The 22428-nt window shown below is 42.1% G+C and overlaps 1 protein-coding gene across 1 annotated transcript in view; it reads left to right on the top strand.

The window, feature by feature from the left end:
* Window positions 1-457: 457 nt before the first annotated feature.
* Window positions 458-22428, top strand: part of CPA6 (carboxypeptidase A6) — a 201550-nt gene continuing 179579 nt past the window's right edge. Inside the window, exon 1 of the mRNA XM_016206444.2 lies at window positions 458-1141. Within this exon, the coding sequence (XP_016061930.2) occupies window positions 1026-1141 (116 nt within the window). The 5' untranslated portion in view covers window positions 458-1025. The remainder of the gene's footprint in view (window positions 1142-22428) is intronic.

The raw sequence follows: 22428 nt of genomic DNA, 5'->3' as shown, positions 1-22428 counted from the left end.
CAAAAGCGAGTTAGAAATGCAGAATCTCAGGCCCCAGCCCCAACCTACTGCATCAGAAGCTGCATTTTAACAAGCTCCCCAGGTGATTTGCATGCATGTTAAAGTTTGAGAAGCCCACTCAAGACCAGCATGGTGGCTGAACATTGGAACACCTGAGGAGCTTTTTAAATGACTGATCCCACCCCCCGGGAATTCTGATTTAAATGGTCTGGCTCCCTAAGTGATTCCAAATGTGCAGAGAAGGTGATAAAGCACTTGGAGGCCTCCTGTTCCCCAAGAGAACCTCAGAACTAGCCGCAGGTCTGGGTCCTGATGCTGTGGAAGGACTACAAGAGCTTCCTGAAGCCCGGGGGAGCAGCTGCCGCTTCTTGGTACAGACAACCATGGGGATCAAGGCTGGCTGTTCATACCCGGGTGCCCCTAGCTCACCCCAGAGTCCATACTCATCAAGGCTCTTCACTGTGCCTTTCAGGATGTGGAATTCGTGTGGAGATTCGTCGTGGTAGATCATAAACCTTAAGCCTGGAATGGTCTATGCCTACATGTTTAGCTCATCCTCAAACAAATCATTTGCAATTAGGTTAGGGCCGTCTGCTGTAGAACGTAATAGAAAGAGAAAGGTTGGCCAAAAAATGTTAGGAGCCTGAAATTTAAAAGCAACAAACAAAAACCAGAGAGGAGTACCCAAAGGGAGCAGCACCCAGCAAGCCCCTGTCGTGAGTCAGCACAGGGGAGGCCCAGCCCCCTCCAGGGGAGCCTGGTTAAGGATCGGACTCAGGGGCTGGGCTGGGCTGTGTAAGCTGCTGCTGCTTGTCCCAAGACCAAGTCTTTCCCTTCCTCGGCTGCTTAAACTTTTTTTTTTTTATTCTGTGGCTGGAAAGAAGTGTCACATTTTGCTCACTCCCAACCCTCCCCCCCCACACCCTCTGAGACCCTGAGCGGGTGGAGTGTGGAGGGGGTGCTGTGAGCCACCTCCAGCCTCGGGTGACTGCTGGAACTAACTTCAGCTCCCTCACTGCAACGCTATGAAGTTCCTCGGGAAGCCCAGGAGCCAGACAGCTGCCTCTCTGCCTCTCTGCTTGCTCTTTTTGAAAATTCTGCAACCAGGGCACAGCCACCTTTACAACAACCGCTATGCTGGGTGAGTGCAGCAACTTTTATGCCCTGCAGGGCTTTTAGTTGGATGAGGGGGCTGGCTTGGGTATGGTGGTCTCTCTGTGGGAATCTGAACCCCTTCCTGGTCACCTAAAATAACATGCCCGGGAGCCCCCGGCTCGGTGGTTGAGCTCACTGGGAGAATGTGATGGGTGCAAATCTAGCTTTCCATGCTTTCAGTAGTGGCCACCCTCCCCTGCGGCCCCGCGTTGAATGGGACCCTGTCTTTGCAGTGGCTACGGGCAGTATTTGCAGTATTTGCCTTGGTGGCTGCTGGGCAGGAGGGATGCTGCTGTACCACGTGAATTCTGACCTGAAAACTAAAGTTTCTCTGTAGCATTGTGTGCAGGAGCAGTGGGTTGAAAGTCACCGGTGATTAATTTAAGAACTGACTGTGATTTTTATTTTTAATGCTTGTTAGCCCACAGTGTGGTTTTTAGAAGGATTTTCAAATCTGAGTGATGCAAATGAATCAACTCGAAATAAGCAGAATAAAAGTAGCCAACTGTAAAATATGGGTGTTTTTCTGAAGGGAGAAATACAGAAGGGAAAACAATTCATTTTCCCCAGTAGGTTAGTGTGCTTTGTGTCCAGATGCCTTTCATGAGGCGGCACGGGGCACGTGGGGTGGTGTGTGGCTGTGCACGTCCTGTTATCCCAAAGGCTCGCCCTGGAAGATATGTATACAGCGTGTGCTTTGCTCGAATTTGCAGGGGGTCATGCTTTGAATCTGGAAATTATGGCATTGCTGCATTTTAGAGCTGGAAAAACCTTAAATAACTCCTCTAGTTTAAGTCTTTTCTGCAGAGGAGGGAAACCGGTGTCTTAAATCTTTTTTAAATGGTCTACTATTGCTCGATAATTACCAGCTGAGGGAAGCTTTCATGTAGACCTGGGTTATGACCAGGGAGTGCCCAGTGTCCTAAAGTGGGGTTGCTCTTTCTAGGAATAGTGTAAAGAGAATTTCTAAGTGTGACCCTGGAATTAGAACTGTGTTTACCTGCTCCTGAAGAATCCAGGCTCTGCCTTTAGAGTCCCTGTGAGCACAGTGCTTACAGGGGACATTTTCAGAACATGTCCTCAGTTTTAGGGGATACAGGCTGGGGGTGGGGGTGTTGGTTAAGATGGGGACTATCTATGGTCATGCAGTCCCCAATTTTTCCACCCCACTGTTCCCACGAGAAACAGAAAGGAGTGAACATCTGAGGGCTGCTTTTTGGCCTCCTAGACACACAGAGTCCAGGCTCTACATCCTGTCATTTGTCACCACCCTTGGAGACCTGGGGAAAGAGGCCCGTGTTTAATGGTTGATGGTACAGGCTGAGGTTGGGGAGGAATTTACTCTCACTGCCCTAGCTGACTCAGGCCATGTGATAAACATACATCACAGGGTTAGATGTGCCGTGTGACAGAGGACCTCACTCCTCTGCTCAGCTGTGGCCCTCTCTATGGCCCTCTCCATAACTATTTCAGTGTGTGGCACTCCATGACAAGGTACCAGGCCTGCTTCAGCTGCGCAGGTGTGCGCACTCTCCGAGGAAATGAGGCCAATGCTGGTGCCCTTCCAGAATGTGCAGCAACTGGAACTCTCTGGAGGAAGTTGCACTACCTTTTCTATTCTGCAATGAAAGTAATAATTGCTATTTTCTCTTTGGCTGCTACATAATAAGTTAACCCCAAATGTATAAATTACCAGGCGTCTGAAAGCTGGATGAAAACTGCAAAAATGAGAAAGTGAAGAAGGCAGCCTTACCTGTCCCTCACAGTAGAAGCCTAGAACTTCCTTTAGACAAAAAAGGTTACAGAGCACATTCCCCATCTAAAGGGTGGGGATTTTACTTAACTGCATTACTTACCTGTTATTGTCTCATCACCAAAGGCAAACGCTACGTAGGGTTGGGAGATTTTGGCTTTGTTTACTCAGGAACTGCTCTCTGGAAGCCTAGCTCTCCAGGGAAGGGAGAACCTGAGGGGCTGACATAGTGGGATAATATTTAGCATTATTTGTGTTGCCCATCCAAAGTTGTAATTCTAAACCACTTCATTTTTATTCCTTATATAATTTGTTCTGGTTTTGTTGCTAATAATTATGGAGCAGCCCTTCTTCTTGCATTCTTATAAAAATATTTTTGCAGGTCTTGGTTGACTCTAACAATATGGGATTATCATTTGCAGGCCTCTGCACATGAATAAAACATAGAACACTGAGGGCAGACCAGTCAGTCCTCTTTCTACGTAAACTAGTAACAATTGTATAGTGTCAACTCTGTGATAGATGGTTAGTAGTAAATGGCAAATTTAAGGGTCTCAGGGGGAAAAAAGTTGCAGAGAAAGTACAAGGAAAATCTGATAAGAGCTAATGTCTTTTTGGATAGCTGTATGAAATCACACATTTATAAGGGAGATTTAAAATACAGAGAAAAATTGCTCGGCCTTTTGGCTAAGATCAAGTGTAAAATACTTAGAAAAAGAGTTAAACTAAATGTGGAAAATAACTTGACTTCAAGTAATATGTATCGATACCCTACTGTCAGAGGACTTTGAGGGCTGCCATGCAAGTCATTTTCCAGTTAAAAAGACGTCAGTCAGTGAGTGGACACAGGCAGACATCACTGTTCTCTCCTTTTCCCTCACTTCCTCGTGTTCCTGGAAGCAGACCTGGTTATTTATTACACTGGGATGCTAAGGGCAAAAACCTGAAGATCTTCCAAATCAGGGGAAATTAGGGTAGATTTTTTCTTTTACTGGTGGTATAAAAGACAGATCTAAGACAACAAAGCAATAAATTCTGCCAGTGCTGTGGACTTACAGTGGCTAGGGTTTTTTGAGAACTACTTACTCTGTACTTTTTTCATGTGAGTCAATGTGACAATGTGTATAGGTCCTGAAGTTCAACTGCTTAGTTTTCAATTTCTGCTTTCCCACACTTGGTAGCACTGTTACCTTGGGCAAGTTCCTTAACCTCTCTGAGCCTCTAGGACAATGGAGATAATATTAGAACCTTCTTCACCAAGGTCTTGTGAGAAAGGGTAGTGCATGGCTCTTGGCATTTTCTAAGACTTAACAGGGTGGTAAAAAAGCTAATCCTTATTAATACTTAATATAAACATTCATAAAAATATTTTCTCAACCTTATGCAGTTGTGTTTTCTTTTTAAATATATCTTTGATTTCAGAGAGGAAGGGAGAGAGAGATAGAAACATCAATGATGAGAGAGTCATTGATCGGCTGCCTCCTGTATGCCCCCCCCCCACACTGGGGATTGAGTCTGCAACCCAGGCATGTGCACTGACTGGGAGTTGAACTAAGATCTCCTGGATCTTAGGTCGATGCTCAACCGCTGAGCCACGCCCAGCTGGGCGCTTACTCAGTGTTTGGTATTCCCATTGTACAGATAAGTGAAATGAGGTGCAGACAGGGCAACCCAAGCTCAGCGTTACCTGACCCAGCTCCACCTGACTCCACAAACTAGTACTTCTCACTCTACCACCCACTCAAGTATAGAAAACAATTGCTTTAAAAAAAAAAACAAAAAAACTGAATAATTTTATTTGTGAAATTGATCCTTTTAAGATAATAAAGGAGTAGATTATGTAGATAAAATTGGAAGCTTAATCTTGGTCACCTTCTCTAGGGTGATGACAAGTCACTGATGGTAATCATTACTAGAAAAGCAGGCAGAGACCACAGGGATGGAAAAATGGAAAATGAAGGAACTTTAGATTATCATACACACACACAGTAGCACAGAAAGTGGCTGTGGATGTGTGCCTTCATTCATCGAACAAATATTATTCGAATGCCTGCTCTGTGCCACGAATGTTGACCAGCAGAGCCAATGTCCTCCGAGAGCTTACAGGAAATAGCCCCACACCTAACATTAATATACAATGTGTAAATGCTGTAAGAATGACAGACTACCATGAAATTGATAAGAGAGCTCCATGAACCAAGAGGGAGGGGTAGAAATCCTTCCAGGGCCTCATCTATTGTCACCCAGCCCTGCTTTATCTCAGATAGAGGTGAAGAGAGAACTGCCTTCCTGCCACCAGAACTGCTTCTGGGGTCTTGAAACTATTGGTAATGGATCTGCCTGAGAGGCTTCCTGTCCCCTCCTTCCACACCAGTTCTGCATTCATGAAGACCCCTTTCATGTCTCTGAGGAATTTTTTCCCCTTCTCAGGGGAGCAGCTCCAATGAGTCGGGCTTTTTCCCATGACCATAGGTGTGTGAAGGCTGGTTACAGCCACTAGCCAGCTGGTGCGTTCTGATTAGTCAGTGTCCATGCTATAGCTTATAGTGTCCAAGTTACCTTGTCACTCATGGAAACGAATATAAATATTCAGAAATTAGACTTGAAGGAAATAAATTTTTTTAAGTGTTTGGTTCTCAAAATCCTGTAGGCAAAGAGGCCCCAAGCTGGGATGTGACATGTTGAAGAGAAAAGGACTGTGAGAAATACAGTGACAATAGATCAGGGTCAACCTCAGGGACATCACGTGTTTCCATCCCACCTCTCCGGCTAGACCCTCTCTCAGTAGCAGCTTTCATTTTTTTATCCTACAATGGCGACTTTTAATGCTCTGAACTTTTAGAAACCTAGGGCTGGTTGTATGAATCTGGGAATTATCTTCTGTGTCGATAGTTAAAGCTCTTTTCAGGTAGGATGGCCATAAATTGTCATTTTCCCAAGACTGTTCCAGTTTGCACCTGCTGTCCTGGTATAGTAATTGGCAGTGTCTCCTTTCAGTCTGAGAAGGGTCTTCATATGGGCAGGACCCTTCATTTTGTGGGTTCAAGCTTTTTATTCTTTATTGCCTTTGTTATTTTGATGAGCTTTATTTCAAGTGCTCAGCTACTCCCTTATTTCATTGCTAAAGAACAAGTTTATCTCTGCTTCCTTCCATTCTTATAAAAAGTGACCTGTTCTCTCCTCTCCCTTGTAATAGCCACCAGCCATGTTCAGGACTTCTTTATCTCAGCCTAGATTACGGTAATTTTTTCTTAACTGATCTACCTTTGTCTAGTCATTTATCATACTGATGATCTTATTAAAACAAAATCTTTGTTGTGTTATATCTACTTGGTTCCCTATTGCCTACTTCATTAAATCCAGAATCCTCTGCCTGGCTTTCAAGACCTCTATAATCAGACTCTAATTCTTCTGCCTCTGTTTCCCTCTTCCTCAGTCCCGAAAGCCCTGGGAAGTCAGGTCAGAGAACTAGCTTCAGCAGTGCTCATCTTTAAGAAACAAAGTAGGCCGGCCCCATTCATAATAAGGACCTCAAGTGAGAACAAGCCATCTCAATTATGAAAATAGGTTGAAATGTGTGAGATACAGATTTGGGGCATTAGGGATCATGAAGGATGTATGGGGGGTTCTCGGGTTGCTACTGAACCTTTCCCCTACAAGTTCGTTTATAGTTAATGGGATTATTCTCCAATACCTTCTAGAAGTTCCTTTTAGCTCTTGGCCCTTATTAATGGTAGAATATTTTTAGTTTTCTTTATGCACTAGCTCAAAGTGCAACCCCTAATTACTTATTATTTATTGGCTGATTATACAAAAGCTTCCTTCCCTGTGGTATGTTCTGTGTTGGGACCTCCTGCTTTGCCCATCAGACATGCTGCAGCTCTCCTCCTCTGACCTGAAGTCGCCACAGACTGTGCTCCCTAGAGATCAGCATCCCTCTGCCACTGAGCTAGCGGAAGGAGGAGGGTTTCAAATGCTTCTGGGCCACTTTCTCCTTGGAGCCCAATCTGATAATGGAGTCTTTATTTTATGGCGCCAGGATACTTTCTGGGTAATACCATTAACATAATGATTTCCACCCTTGAAAAGCAATGAAGGATGTTAATGTTTCATAACTTCACAGCTCATATTGTACAAGCTACAAAAGCATTACATGTTTTTGTGTCTCTGTAAATGGAATTACTGAACAGAGAATAAAACCCTTTTGGGGACTTGTTTTAGAGTCTTCATTATGATCAATCAGTAGACAACTGGTTTAGAGAATTAGAATTTGCTTTGCCCAATAAATGCCTTCCCAACCTGCCTCTGGGTGTTAGCTTCTTTATGATAAAGTAGAATACAGAATACAAAGCTTTAGGATCTCTTTCTAGAAAATATAGTAAATTTCCTTTAAAAAATTAATTATTTTATTGACGCAAACTTCTAGTAACTGGTTCTCTTCAATGAAATTACCATCTTTGTTCTTTTTCTCTCTGCACTTTGAAAAGACACACTAAAATTTAAAAAATGTTTTACTATGTCATTATGAGTACTGTAGCAGTATTTCTTTTGTTTTTCTTTGTCTTTTTGCTATAACAAAGAAACGTAAAACTCAATGGCTTAAACAGCAAATTTATTTCTCTCTCATGTAAAAATACAGAGCAGGCATAGAGGGTAGTGCTGGAGAACCAGGCTCCCTCTGCCCTTACCTCTGCCATACTCGGCACTCAACTCCCAAAGGTGGCTCAAGAAGGAAGGCATGGTCACTCTTCTTTCAGAGCACAATCCAGAGGTTCAAACATCACTTCCTACTGGCCAGAATCGGGTAGATGGCCTTAGCTGCAAGGGAGGCAATGAAATAATGGTCTTTAGTCCAAGGGGCCAGATCTGGGAAAACATATTGAGAAATCACTAGCATTTTCTCTCTCTCTCTCTCTCTCTCTCTCTCTCTCTCTCTCTCTCTCTCTCTCTCTCTCTCTCTCTCTCTCTGTGGCCATTCTGATTATTTAATGATTACCAGCCTCTCCTCCCCTCCAGATGGTTCTCCCGAAGAAACGATCCATCCAAATAGGCTTTTAGATTTTTTCACTTCAAGCTAAAGTGCACACTTTTATTCTGCAAATGGTCCCTTTAAGTCATAGTGTCAGAACTGGAGGGGGCATAAAGAAAAATCACAGCCCAACCCCTTTATTTAGTAGAGGAAGAACTCCGAAAAGGTAAAGGAATTTGCAGAGCTGGTGATGGAGTTAGGACTAAAACCCAGGTCACTCGAGTGCACAGCGTTCTTTCCAGTTGACCAAAGTGTGTTTGGTAAATCCAAAAGTCATCTAACTCTCTCCTATTCCCTAGAGTTTTGGGGTTGAAGTAAAGTGATTTGGCAAGACTGAGAAGTGTTTAATGAGGGAAGATTTAATTTCATTTCTATAAATATTTGTAGGGTATCTGGCCCTCTGCAAGTCTGGGACTACTGAGATAAAAGAGCAGTCCATGTGCACAGTCGTAATGAGCAACTCGGGCAAATAAACAAACAATTCCAACTCTTGGATCACTGTGCCCACAGGGAAAACTCTTGGTGCTGGGTGAGTGCAGGAGAGGGTCACTTAATCCAGTTGGAAGGGTGGAGAGAAGACCAAAGAAGGCTTCTTGCATGTGAGATGAGTCTTAAAAGACAAACAGGTTTTTGAGATGGATTCTTTAATAGCCAAGCTATTTTGCATTTTTCTTTTAAACGATTCATACTCAAAGGACGTGGCCCTGATCTCAGTAATAAAAAAAAACAAGTAGAATTTAGATTAAGTCTTTCCAGACACAGGCAATATATTGCATGTACAAAGAAACACAGGTGAGAGAGCCTGGTGAAGTCTAGAAGACTGGAGCAATTAAGTATGGCTAAAACAAAGGGGTTTTCTCTTGATGGGAGTAACTAGAGGTGAGGTAAGGCTTCATGCATATATCCCAGGAGGTTCTGACTTCTCCCAAGGGTGACAGAGTGCTAATGATGAATTTTAAACAGGGACTTAAAATAAGTATGTTGTTGGTTTTTGGGATTTTTTAAAAAAAGAAAGTTCCCTTTGCCATCATTGAAAAGGAAAGATTTGAGGGCAGAAGATTTAAGGCAAGAAGACTGGGGTGTCATGGTGACTATGGTAGTATGCATTAGAGCCTACCTTGTAGCAGTAACAATTGAAGAGAAATGAGGTAACCAATTAAAGAAATATTTAGGAGGTAGAATTTTTACAATTAGGTAATCAAAGAGGAGAGGAAAGGAGAAATTGTGTAAAGTGATTCTTAGCATTGAATAATGGGACTGAGCTCTTTGCAGAGAAGTTAGGTACTTTTTTGAATATGTATAGTTTGAGGTGCCTATAAAATGAATAGATGGGTCTGAACTCAAGAGAGAGATCTAGGCTAGAAATAGATTCCAGTACTGATGTGTAAACAGAATTTCTCAAAACCTTGGACGTAGGATAGAGCACCTAGGGAGCACTCATTACATGAAAAGAGTAGAGAGCCTCAACCTGAAAGAACAGAGAAAAAGCCAGAGAGGAAACCAGCATAAAGGCCTAGGGAGAGAGTAAAACAACCATGAATTGTCAGAAACCCTGGAAAATAAGAGATCCAAGAAGGAAGGTGTCAAGTACTGTAAAGTAGTATCTGTTGGTTTGGCCATTAAATCAATTTTGTATTATCAAAGGTGCTTTGTTGGTGTGATGAGTAAAAACCAGAGCATGGTAAGTTGAGGAATGACTGGGCTATAAGGAAATTAGCAGGGAGTGTGGACCATAAGTTCAATAAATTAATGAAGGGAGGGTGTTGATTCAGGTGGAGAGTCAATATTGAGTTGAAGACGGGTTTTGTTATTTGGCTTTTACTCTTTTAAATATGGCCATGTCTTGTCTATACTTGGGAAGTGGTAGGAAAAAGAAGAGAGGGAGAGACTGTAGATAAAGAGGAGAGAGGGGTGAACTGATAAAGTTAGGTCTCTAGAGAGGCAGAAAGCTAGTTGGCCCCTCTTTTCTCTGTAGAGTAGGAAGAGAGGTACTGGTCCCATGAAGAGATAGTGAATAGGGGGCCTGATAAAAGAGAGGTGATTTCGTTTTAAAATGTTCCTGAAGAAAATGGCTTGGAGGCTTCAGAGGGATCACCAGACACTAGTGAGGGTCCAGCTGATGGCAGAGATGAGTCTGTGTTGGAACCATGAACCCAGCTCCATGAACTTTTTGAGGATCATTCCATGTTTCCTCATGTTACATGTTGCCTGGAACATGCCACAATGGGTCCTCAACATTCAGCCTAGTAGAGTTCTGCAAAAGTGTGAGGAAATATCTTTAAAAAGGCCCTTAGGAAGCCCAAAAGCAAGTCAAGCAAGATGGATGTCAGAAATCCCCACCATCCATTCTCTGCTTTTCTGTGCCTGCCAGAGGTGTCTCTGTGGCTTCCATCCCTGGCAGTTGAATGAGCAGCAGGAGGAGAGAAAGGCCGGAGTCCTTTCCCCCATCCCTCCCTCCTGGCAGCAGTGACAGCTCGGATGGTAGCTGCCAGCCTCCGCAGTAAGGGCTCCTGCTGGACAAGCTGCCAAGGGTCGGCTCTCCCTGCCTCCTAGGAGATAGTTTCCTCCTTCTGTCCCCTTAGGCCCAGGAATCCCTAATCTCTGGGTGCCTCAGCATCCCTTGCCCGGTTCCTCACTTTGCCCACATCTCTGTAGAGAGCTCTTTTATTAAAGTCTCTTTAGCTGCATCGTCTGAGCAGAATCCTGTGTCTGCTGAGACCCTGACTGATAGAGAAGCCAAGCTGGCACTGAAAGCGGAAAGAATACACCCTTAGCTCTGATGATCTGTGTTAGAGCTCAAATGATATGAAAGCACAGAAATGACAGCAGGGGAGGAAAGAAGATAAGGGAAAGGCTGCCACTAACTTGTATTTCTCTAGCCTTGACTGAAGTGACAGAGTTCTTCATAAACCGGAGTATAATAGAAGGTATTACGCTCAGTAAATTATTACGTCTAATGTTAGTTAGAAAGGCTCTCACGTAGACACATCCTGTTACAAAATTGATTCCCTTTCCATCACCTTCTGTCCTCCTGGGGAATTAATTAAGTAAAAGATCTATGAAAATGTCTGTGTCTCTTAGCCAAATAAATGGGCCGCCCCTCTCCCTCCTCCTGTCAGTTACCTGGGAAGTGGAGGTACCGGTTCCTCCTCCATCCTTCCACCCATCCCAGCCCCCCAGCCAAGTTCCAGGAGTACCAGGGGTGACGTCTTGGCCGTCATTCCTTATTCCCAAGCAGGGCTAGGAATCTTCAAAGTAGAGAGAGGTAGAGTCTCTGGCTCCTGAGGCCTTGTGTTTTAATCCAATGATCTAAACAGTTGGAAAACATCCACAAATGACAGTGCAAGTATACTAAGTCAGCACACGCTCTTCCTATTCCTTTCCACCTTTGTTTTCTTTGCACTTTTATAGCATTTTAGTCTGAGGTTACTGACTGCTAAAGATGAAGCTCCCGTGTGGTCACACGCTTCATCACCGCATCAGCATCCTGGTCCCTCTGGCGCTTAGAGTCTGTAACCTTGTCTGTACATGTGACCTCATGGACCATGTTTTCATCTCTCCCATCCGCCTTTCAGATGGTCCTCTTAACAGATTGATGCCTGAGTTGCCTAAATGTTTACTTGGTTCCTTTTATGATTTTTTGTGTGAATGTAATGAGGACATAAGACTTGTAGTAAGATATGGTTGGGATCCGACTGTAGCTTCGCAATCATGTTTCCGTGGAATGTATATATTGTGTGTGATGATATGAGGGCAATGTATGTGGCATCAAAATTGGTACACATGGGGAAGGTTAGGGACATTTGGGACAAGCCTGTGTAGTGAGCTGTTCTGAGTAGTTAAAAACTTGCTGCTGAAAAAGATTCTCAGCCCTTGCCCTGCAGAGCAGAAAAGGGGGACACATATGGGGGAGTCCGGTGCTCTCTAAGTTTTCGTATCTCTGTGTGGAAGCAAAGGGAAATGATTGCAAGGGGGGAGTACAAAATCATCTTAATATAATATCTGGTAGGAAAACCACTTTGGTGTTTCCTAGAGAAGTAAATATAGTCTGCCTTCTTTCCTCTGCCTAAAACGAGGGTTTCTTTTCTCCTTTTTTTCTAGAAGCCTAGTTTGTTATGGTAGTTTGCTGTCCACAATAGCACTTCTAAAAACTCTCCAATTACTTCAAGCCCTCAGTCTGCCTAACCTTCCCTTCCAACTCCAAGTGTGTTACTAATAAGAGCAAAAAAATGCATCTTTACTGATAAGACGGGGGCAGTGCAGCATCTGACCTGAGTTATCTTGGCTTCCATCCTGTTTCAAACTATACAGGTCCCTTATCCTGACTTTTCTTTCCAAGACAATATCTCATTCATTCAGTCTACACTATTGAGTGCCTGCCATGTGCCCAACACCATCTGACGGCCTAGGATGGGACAGGGATTAGGTGATAGGAATGTAGCACTGCTTTAGGCACCAGTGAATAAAACAGTCTTTCATAAGATTTGTATTTTAATGGGACAACAGGAAATTAATAAAGCCTAGTGTTAAGTTCTGATAGGGGTTATGAAGATAGATAAAGCATAGAAAGCCGATAAAGAATGTCAGAAGAGATAAGAGAAATAAATAGAGACTAGGAGCCATGTGAATATCTGAGGGTAGAAATTGGCAGGTGTGGGAACCAGCAGGTGGTGAGAGCCTAGTCGTGTCCCTGGACAGTGGTTCTCAGACCAGCAGCATCAGTGTCCTCTGGGAACTTGTTAGAAATGCACATTCTCAGGTCACACCCTCCCTCCCCCCATCAGGAACCCTGGGGCTTGGCTCTGCTATCTGGGCTTTAAGGAGCCCTTTTCGAGATGGAAGCTAACATTTGAGAACCACTGTGGAGGACAAGTACCCAGGTGACATGGAGGCTGAGGGGCTGAGGGGAGCAGTTACTCACCCTTTGTTCCAGCTGCTCCCCTGCAGATAGCCCTCTGTGTATTTTCTCTTTACTCTGTGAATCGATTCAAAATGACCTCCATCTCTTGCTCTGTGCCTTTGTCTAGGTGGCACATTTCCGGGGAAGCCCTCTCTCCTCCACATCTGTCCACTCCTCCCTGATGCCACAATGGGCTGTGATGGCTCCCTCCTCTGAGGCCCTACAGCGTTCTGTCCATTGTTCACAGCAATCGCCACGTACCTCTGGGTGTTGTGGTGGTTTGTGCATATCCTCTCTCTCCTTTTCAGTTGTAGCAAGTTGAGAGAAAGGTGCTGTATTTTATTTTTATCTGCACGCTCACAGTCCCCCAGGAGTGTTTGACATATTTAGTAAAAGTTAGATGGATGGAAAGGAGGGAAGAAGAGAGGTAAGAAGGGAAGAAAGTAGGCAAGTAAGGAAACTGATAAATTAGGAATCAAAGTGACAACATTTGCAGGCAGTTTGCTGGACTAGATTTCATCAATGGCAAGTGGTGAGAAATAGAACCTTTCACCCCTTACGGCTGCAGGAAGAATGTGGGGACCCCGAGAGCTGTCACCGGTATGCGCCTAAGTGTGATACTCCCCACTCCCATGTCATTTTCCCCCTGCTCCGTGTGTTTCGGGTCCCACTCACGTGATTACCCACATTTGGTTCCAGATATGTTACTCACACAGACCCCTAAAATTTCTTTGAACAGCATTCTGTGTTGGGGAGATTTCTGAGCCTAAGCCTAAACCTAAGCCCCGGTTTCTTGTCTAGAGCAGAATGCACTCCAGCTGGTCAACATGTTTATTGACCATTGCCTTTTACCAAATATAGAGAAGTGACCTTGCCTTTTGTCATTGTTTATCCCCTAAGGAATACATATGAACTCATCTGATATTGTCAGTCGCTCCTTTGCCATCAGTTCACGTTGAGTTTATCACCTTCTCTAATCTTTGACTAATTTTTACAAACCAAAGGCCTTCCATTTGGTCTCTCAGAACTTGGCTGTCCATGTTCTTCTATTTGGCTCATCTTTTTCTAACTCATTAGATGTCTTGAGGCAGTAAGAACATACGTTTGTTTGCAATTTCTATACTCGGCCCCCCTACTCAGATCTCCATATACATTCCAGGTGCCACAGAAACAGAATAGCTCTGGACAGTATAGACAGTTTCCTTTCAAATAAGCTAATGATAAAAATTCGTACAGATAGGATTGATCAAATCGGGCGCTATGTGGTTGAAAGTGTCCTCAGACTTACAGGCTTTCGTGATTGGAGCAGCAATCAGGCTTTCGTGATTGCTGCCTTCCCATGGCAGCAAACTGTAGAAAATCTGTAAATATCCAGGTAGAAGTTATGTGAATCACTGGTCCCTGTGAGAAAGGCTCAGTCTCAGAAAGCCTTGACTGAAGGAGCTGTGGAAGAAGTGAGGGCAGATGAGAACCAGCTGGAAAATAGCAACAGGAAGGTCCCAAGGTTGGAGAGTCATTCTCCAGTTGTGACACTAATGCATAGTTTCTCAAGAAAACGACGTATGACAAGCCAAAAGACTTGCCACCGGTGCCCTCCTTTTTGCATGTGAAAAAGCATTTGCGGTTTTTTTCTTTAATGCAATTTATATAGAGAGCATTTAACTACCAGATGAATAGCAGCTCACCATGAGCCCAACTGTCGGCAGGTTAGTTCCTTCTCAGAAAGAGATCTTAGTAAGAAAAAGATGAAATGGTAAAGTGGGATTATTGTCAATTCCACCACCTCCCCCAGAATGCGGCATTCCAAACCAGCATGTGGGAAGATGCAAAATCATCACGCTGACCCAATCTCACTCTAACAGCAAATCGCAAATGCTGAAAAGAATGAAAAATTTCAGGGCAAATATTTAACAAAGGTTTTGTACTCTTACACATACTGTATAATTTATTTACAAGTTATTAAGCACAGCTGTGGTAAACATAGTGTATCTTTAAGGATTCATTACTCCTAAGATTCTTCTGTTGATTTTTGTAGCACAATGGGAGGCCAGTTCATTTTACCCAACCTAAAAATATCCATTAACTTAAAAAAAAGGCCAAGTGGGGGTCATGAGAATAGTGCACCCTAAGTGGGAAGACCTGTAACTTTCTTTACCTGCTGTCACCATCAAGGACACACTGTCACCTTGCTTTCGCAGTTCAAGTAGTAATTCACATCTGCCACACTTTGTGGAACACCTTATATTCTTAATCTGTTTGTTTAATCAGACTCCGAGCAGCTCACAGCGCCACCCGTTTTTAATAATTCTGCTGAGGCTTGCAAGCCCATCTTTTCTTGCCATCAATAGAAACAAATCATTGTTTTCTTTCATGGCAGTTATCTTCCAGAACATCACCTAACTTCCTCCTGAGCCCTCAGAATGCTTGTGGGCAGCACTTAGCACTTCATAATGAATTGTCTGATTATTCTTTATTGGGGATTTATTCCTCCTGACTAACCTGTGTACTCTTTGGAGGAAGGGACCCCATCTTATTCTTCAGGTCCAATCTACAGACTGCAGATACCCATAAGTTTTATTATTGTCACCCCTCTACCTACTGAAGTTGAATCACAATAAGTTGCCAGTGTTTGACTTTTTAAAAAATCTAATATAACATCAATTTCAAATGGTTCATACAGCCTAATATAAGCTTTAATTAAGGACTTTTTTTCATTTCCTGGAAATGCTAGCAGTTTTATGTGAAGATTTTCCATTAAAGTAGCAAAGATCTCTCAAGGTTACAGAATTGGATTGTTAGCTCCTCAAACTTTAATGTGCAAACGAATCGCCAGGGGATCTTGTGAACGATTCAGTCAGCTTCCAGCTTGGAGGGCTCAGGAAGGGCCTGAGACACTGCATTTTTAACAGGCTGCTGATGCTATCGATGGCCTTGAAAAGAGTACTTCAGCTCTCTGTGCCCCAGTTTTCTCATCTGTAATATTGAACTAATATTGAATTTGCTCACATATGTAAAGTGCTTAGGACAGAACTTAACACTTAAAACTCAGTAAATGTAAGCTATTCACAGCATTAATATTTTCAATAGTTGTATTTCTAAGAAGCTTTCCTAAGGGAATTATCTGAAATGGTGAGCAAAGGTTTAGAGTGTATGGGCAGGTATTTATCACCAATTTATTTATTTACTGTACTATCAAAATTTCAGTAAATACCTATATGTCCAACAATAAGAGAAAGGTTAATTAGAATGCATACTATGGAACCTTTATGTCCATTGTAAATGTCTGCAAATAATTTTTAATGCTCGAGGTACAGGGTGAAATTGGGAGAAAACAGGATACAGAGCTGTATTAACTAACAGCTTAAGTTTAACTGTAATTTCTTACATATGATATAGTTCACTATATTAGGGGAAGAAATGCTCCAAATTAAGTAATTATTATGACCAACTGATAGCATGATAGATGATATTTTTCCTCCTCCTTATACTTTTTCTGTATTTACCTCTACATGAAGCATAAACAACTTTTATATGCCGAGAAAAAGTAATTTGAAACCTGTCAGTCCCCACCCCCACCCCACCCTGCCAAAAAAAAAAAAAAATCAACCCTGTAGTAAGGATTTTCTGTGGCGCCTTATGCCAAAACTGCTCTAGAAGCTTTGCAAATAAGAATCACAAGTCAGTAAATTTAATAAATGTAACACTCAGGGCCAAACTAATGACTAAAAAGTAAAACAGCATGCTCATTTTTTATTTCTGAATAAAAATGAGATTTGGGGTATTCCAACGAAGCATTAAATGGCCAAAGCTGCTGCCTTGCAGCATGTCACACAGATCTTGGGGACTCTGTAAAACACTGGAGCAGGGCTTAGGGCTTTTCAGCTTAGAATAATACCAGAAACAACCGGCATCATGCTGATACGTGTATTTAAGGAGACGGGTTTTCAAATAGAAACCCCTTAGTGGTCCTAATACCACAGTATGATTAAATCTGTATTTAGATTTTCATTTAAAAGTTAATGCAATGGGTCAGGAAAAAGCATTTGAAATAACTGGAGGGAGAATCCATTATGCTTTTACATATATTCCCCTCTGACATATATTTTTCCCAGCCTGAGCTAGCCCATTATATTTTGAAAAGAAATTCAGGAAAAATATTTGCAAGCAGTTTCCCACACCATCAATTTCTTTGTAAACTGCCATAATAGTGACAATCAGAACCTAGTCCAGGTTGAATGTCTTTTAAGTTGCCAGAGAAGATTAAGGGCTATTTCATCCTGCCTCTGTGGGTCATGGATTGAGAGGAAAACTTGTCTGCATAAATTTTCCACCACTCCACTGCCAAGTCAAAATCCCTCATCCTTAACTTTTACCTGAATTTTTAGTACTTTGAACTTCTCACTTTTGGGGTAGACATTACCCATGATCTATGGACACTTGATTCTCTCCCTAACCAGTAACTTCAACCTTAAAACTAAAAGGAAAAAAACTTTTGAATAAAACCACTTTTCAATTATTTGCAAATCATGTTTCTTTGCCTTCCTCTCATGTGCTCTAGAACCTTGATTAAAGGGAATTTTGTCTCAAAACAGGCTTTTGGTTAAAAACCATTGAAAAGGATTAGTTTGGCAGCTATGTCTCTGATTGTGGTTTAATTCTGGGCGACTCACTGTCATCCAGAAAAATGGATCTCCAAAAGTAGGGTGTCCCTAAAAACATTATATATCTAGCATTTATTTGATCACTTCCTGATTTTCATCTTTATATGTTTATAATATAGATAATATGTTGGTACATCAAATAGCACATGGTTATTGAAATAAATAGAGAGCAATTGGGAGTGCTCACAATATTCAATCATGGAGGTTGGAGAATGGAGGTAATGACTGTTTTAAGGTTCCATTCAGCCAGCCAACAATAGCATATTCTGCGACCCACATTTATCTATCAAATTTGCATTGAGCACCTATATGCCCCACATTGTTTCAGATGTTAGAAATACAAAGGGTAAGGGATAAAGCCCCTATTCTTGTGAAGTCCATATTTTCATGAGGGAGATCAGTAATGCACAAATGAACAAACTATAATAATTATAGATTCTTACAATAGGTATGATATAAATTAACAAGATACTGTGATTCTCATTTATTCATTCAACAAATGTTTAGTGGTCATCAGCTGTGTACCTAGTACTGTGCTAAGCATTCTACACAGAATAGGTGTGATGCTGGCTTTCACTGAGTTTATACTCAAGTCGAGGTGGCAGATGTTAATTACAACTGTGATGAAAGATATAAAGAAGTTGTACAGCCCGGCCAGGCGTGGCTCAGCGGTTGAGCGTCGACCTGGGATCCAGGTGATGGGGGTTCGATTCCCGGTCAGGGCACATGCCCAGGTGGTGGGCTCAAACAATGACTCTCTCATCATTGATGTTTCTCTCTCTCTCTCTCTCTCCCTCTCCTTTCCTCTCTGTGAAATCAATAAAGATATTAAAAAAAAAAAAAAAAAAAGTTGTACAGTGGGCTACCAAGTCAGAGGAAACTGACAGCTGAGAGTCGGGGATGCGTCTAAGACAAGGAGGGCTTTCTGGGAATGTTATTTAAGGCAGGGCTTTGAATGATGCATTTACTGGGAATGGTTGTTATAGTAGATGAGAGCTGGTGGGAAATGTGCTCTCTCCATCTAGGGAGAAAGGAGTAATAGGTACATGATATTCCCACTGCTCACTGATGATTTTTAATTGTGTAGTTTTAAAAGAAATTCTGGCCCAATTGCTTGCTATTATTTTTACGTATCTCATAGATTAGCTCATCTGTACGTGTGATGTACAAGTGCTTTAAATTCTGATGCATGTAAGAATAACACAGGTGCCTTTCCTGAGCTCAGTTTCTAACCTCTCGACCCGGCTGTGGCCCTTCCATCGTAGGGCTCACCTGAAATAGTGAACTGGAGCTCAGGGGGGCCCTTTGCTGCTTGTACAGAGCCCTGTGAGTATGAGCTGTTGGCTTCAGCAGGCAGTCGGGCTGCTGTGAGTTGGCTGCAGGATTGAAAGAGGAGGTTGGAGGGAAGTGTCGAAGGGGAAATTCAGACGTGATCATTAGGTTTGTGAGGTTTACCAAAGGCAGCACACCACGAGGAAGTCGGAGCCAGCGCCGAGAGGCTGTGTAGGCAGAGAGGCTGTGAGCGTGAGAAGGCCCCGCGGGAGGGGAGGCGCCTTCTAGTCCAGACCCTGAGCTGAACACACACTGTCTACCTGCCAAACACAGGAATGTCCGTGGGCCGTGTGGGACAGTGACAGTGTGAAGGTATCACTGCCGTGTGTCCTTTGCTTATTTTTCTTCTGCCACCTTTTGCCTTTTGGCTTTTTTGTACCAATTTTTGAGAGAACCATATACAGGTTGTCCCTCCAAAAAGTATACGTACTTGGAAAAGAAAAGCATGTGTTGTATATGATACAAAAGATTAATAGCCCTAAAACAGGGTGTCCCAAAAAATGTATACACAGAATGTCTGTAGATTCTAGTATATTTTGAAAATGAAATGTATTTTAACAAACACTGCTTTTATAATTATTCAAACTTATCATTTGTCCTTTGACTTTTTCTGTAAGGCAAAAGAACTTAAACAGTTTTCGGGGTTATAAATTCAATTCTTAATTTTGCTCCTTCATGGCATTTAGATGTATCTTGTTTAACATGTCAAATATCTTTTCCACTCAAAGTTATAAAAATGTGGGGTTTTGCTCTTATTTTGCGGTCTTTTTCTTTAGGCCTAAAATAATATGGAATTATTTTTTTGTACATGATGTAAGGAAGAGTATAATTAATTTTATCCTAGAGAGTCATCCACAGAAGAGGACATGCAAAGATGCATTTCACACACAAGGAAATGTATATTAAAGTGATAAAATGCCATTTTGCAGCTATCAGATCAGCAAAACTTTAAAAGACTGAAAATGTTCACTACTGGTGAGGGTGTGAAAGAAATAGGAACTCTCGTACAGTGCTGGCAGAAACGTGAAATTGCTGTGTGTTCCTTGGAAAATAATCCAGCAGAATGTAGTAAGAGTTAAGAACTTGGCACCCATGTGCAGAGCAGCCCCATTCATTGGAAAATACCAGTCCAAAATAAAAGAACTAGCAAGGGGGACATCTGTAATGCTTTCAACAATAAAGATAAATTTAAAAAAACAAAAACCCTGAAAGCAAACTAAAAGTCCACCGAAAAGGAAATGATTGAAAAAATCTTAATATGGTATCTGTCTCTACTAGAGAATATTATGAAGCTATTACTTAGGATGACTTATGAGCACATATTGACCTAGAACAATGTGCATGAATGGCCTATCATTAAATGAAAAGAGAAAGTGTTGGAGTAATGTGCATAGTCTTATTTTTGAAATGTGCTAGTTTTTGCATTGTTGGGATGTTTCTTTGGGATGTTATTTGCATCGATTCCTTTTTTTCCTTTTAGGAGGTGGGTAAGAGATGGTGGAAATGGTATTTTGTAAGTAAATTCTCTTATCTCTTAAATATTAGAATGATCTGAAATAACAACATGAGAAATTGTATGTAATTATGTCATAAGAACTAGATGGGGGAAGAGTTGGAAACCTGGGTTCAGTTTGGTTTGCATGTCTTGGGTATGTCATTGTGTCCTGATATCTCTTTTTCCAACACATGCTGGGAAAATAAAGAACAAAAATCAAATGCTCCAAATGTCCCTGAAATAAAGGGCATCATAGGGCAGGGTGATAATGTTTCCCCTGCAATTTTTACACTTGCTCTAGTTAAAGACCAAGATTTACAAGTCTAAAAATTAGTGTCTGTTTCCACCCACTAGAGAAGGACTGTCATTGTCTCTTTTGGATGGGATTTGGTGCTTTGATGCCCACACTTAGTACATGGAAAAGGTAAGCTTGTCCGGGATCACAGCCTGCTTTGCATCCCAGAATCTCCAGTCACAGAAGGTTACATCTAGAAAGAACTCAGCTGACCTCAGAGCTGATCATCAGAGTTACCTGCAAATTTAACAAACATAAAACACCCTGGATATACCCCAAATATACTAAATCAGAGTATCCAGAAATCAAGCCCTGGAGTCAATTTTTAAAAATGATTACTGAGTGATTCTGATGCATCTCATCTATAGACTAGTGTTTGTGAACCACTGATGAAATTTATCAACTAAGAAGGTCAAGCCACCTGCCAAAGGTAATATAGGCAGTAATGGCAGCAAGCATTTGTAAAGCCCCTACATAAAAAAATACCTTTTAGTGCTAAGCCTCCTGCACAGTGAGCAGATGTGTAAAATTCAAACACATGTGCAAATTTTCATTTTTTTTTCACACACTATAAGTCATTAATCCTTGATATGGGTTTTTGTTAAAGTAACATACCAGCTTTGCCATGAAAAGCATCACCCTGAGCCTCTGTTGTTAATCTGCACCTGACCCTCTCCGTCAGTGTCCTGATATTGGTGGTGTCCTTGTCTTTAGCCATAATGTATATACTCAAAATCACCTGGGCAACACTATTCTTTAAAAACGTTGCAAGTAAAACTAGCATACAAATCTTAGCTGTATATTCCCTTCCTTTCTGAGTAACGGATGAGTGACATTTGAAAGTAGAAAGAAAATCTATTAACACCAGACCTTCAATTCCTGAAATCCTTGAAGACTATTGCCACTTACAGAGAAAGAAAGACCAAATGGAAAGGGAACCTTTTAGAAGCACTGAGACAAAGCAAATGGCACGCGTGGTATTTCTCGTTAGCCTCGAAGGCAGTAAAGTGCCAGATGTCATACAACAAAGTCTGAGGGGACCGTGTAACCTAATGGGCGTAGCCAGAGTGTTCAGCTTTTAAAAGCTCTTGTGCTTATAAAAACAAGCAACTTGGCACCATTAACTCCATATGTGAGATTTAAGACTTTTTTCCCCAGCCTGCATTTGATTTATTTAAACATTTGTAATGCTTACCTTTTGTGTTAAAAAGGAGAGTATAAGTGCATAAGATGTTTGCTCAGCCCCTAAAGTGGGGTCTTTCACATAGTAGGTTGCTTAGTAAATATTTGGTGGCAGTGTCACCCGCTACCTCCTAATGGTGCAGTTGGAAAAGGAAAGATCTGCTGAAGTTGATCTCTCTTGAGTTGAGTAAGCTGCACAAAGTACACGTTGGCCCACTAGAGAATGAGCTCAGCCGGGAAATAATCACCGTGATGAAGAAAAGCCAGAGCAGAGTAGTAACTGAGCCCAACCTCCCTAATTCAAACAGACGAGTGAGCCATTGGTTGTTTAAGATACACACGCAGAGATACAGTTCTCCAATTACCAAAGACCACTCCTTCCTTTTTAAAGTTCTCTTTCCTAGAAGTCAATGGCATTATCCAAATGTGGTGGTGCTCATTTCTCTCTGACCACTTCTCCTTCCCCATCCCTGTGCCCCTTCCCTCTCCCACTCCCACCCTCACCTGGTGCCTAGGTTATCACTCGGGGCTGTGTCTGCGAGCTGTGTTCTCTGTCTCAAAGCTGTGAATTGCTTTCATGGCTTTAGCTATTGCCTGTGTTCTGATGAATCTCATGCCTTTATTTC

This window comes from Miniopterus natalensis, chromosome 16 (genome assembly GCF_054644295.1).
Source record: "Miniopterus natalensis isolate mMinNat1 chromosome 16, mMinNat1.hap1, whole genome shotgun sequence".
Taxonomy (NCBI): Eukaryota; Metazoa; Chordata; class Mammalia; order Chiroptera; family Miniopteridae; genus Miniopterus; species Miniopterus natalensis.
This window is presented reverse-complemented; position numbering and strand designations above follow the sequence as displayed.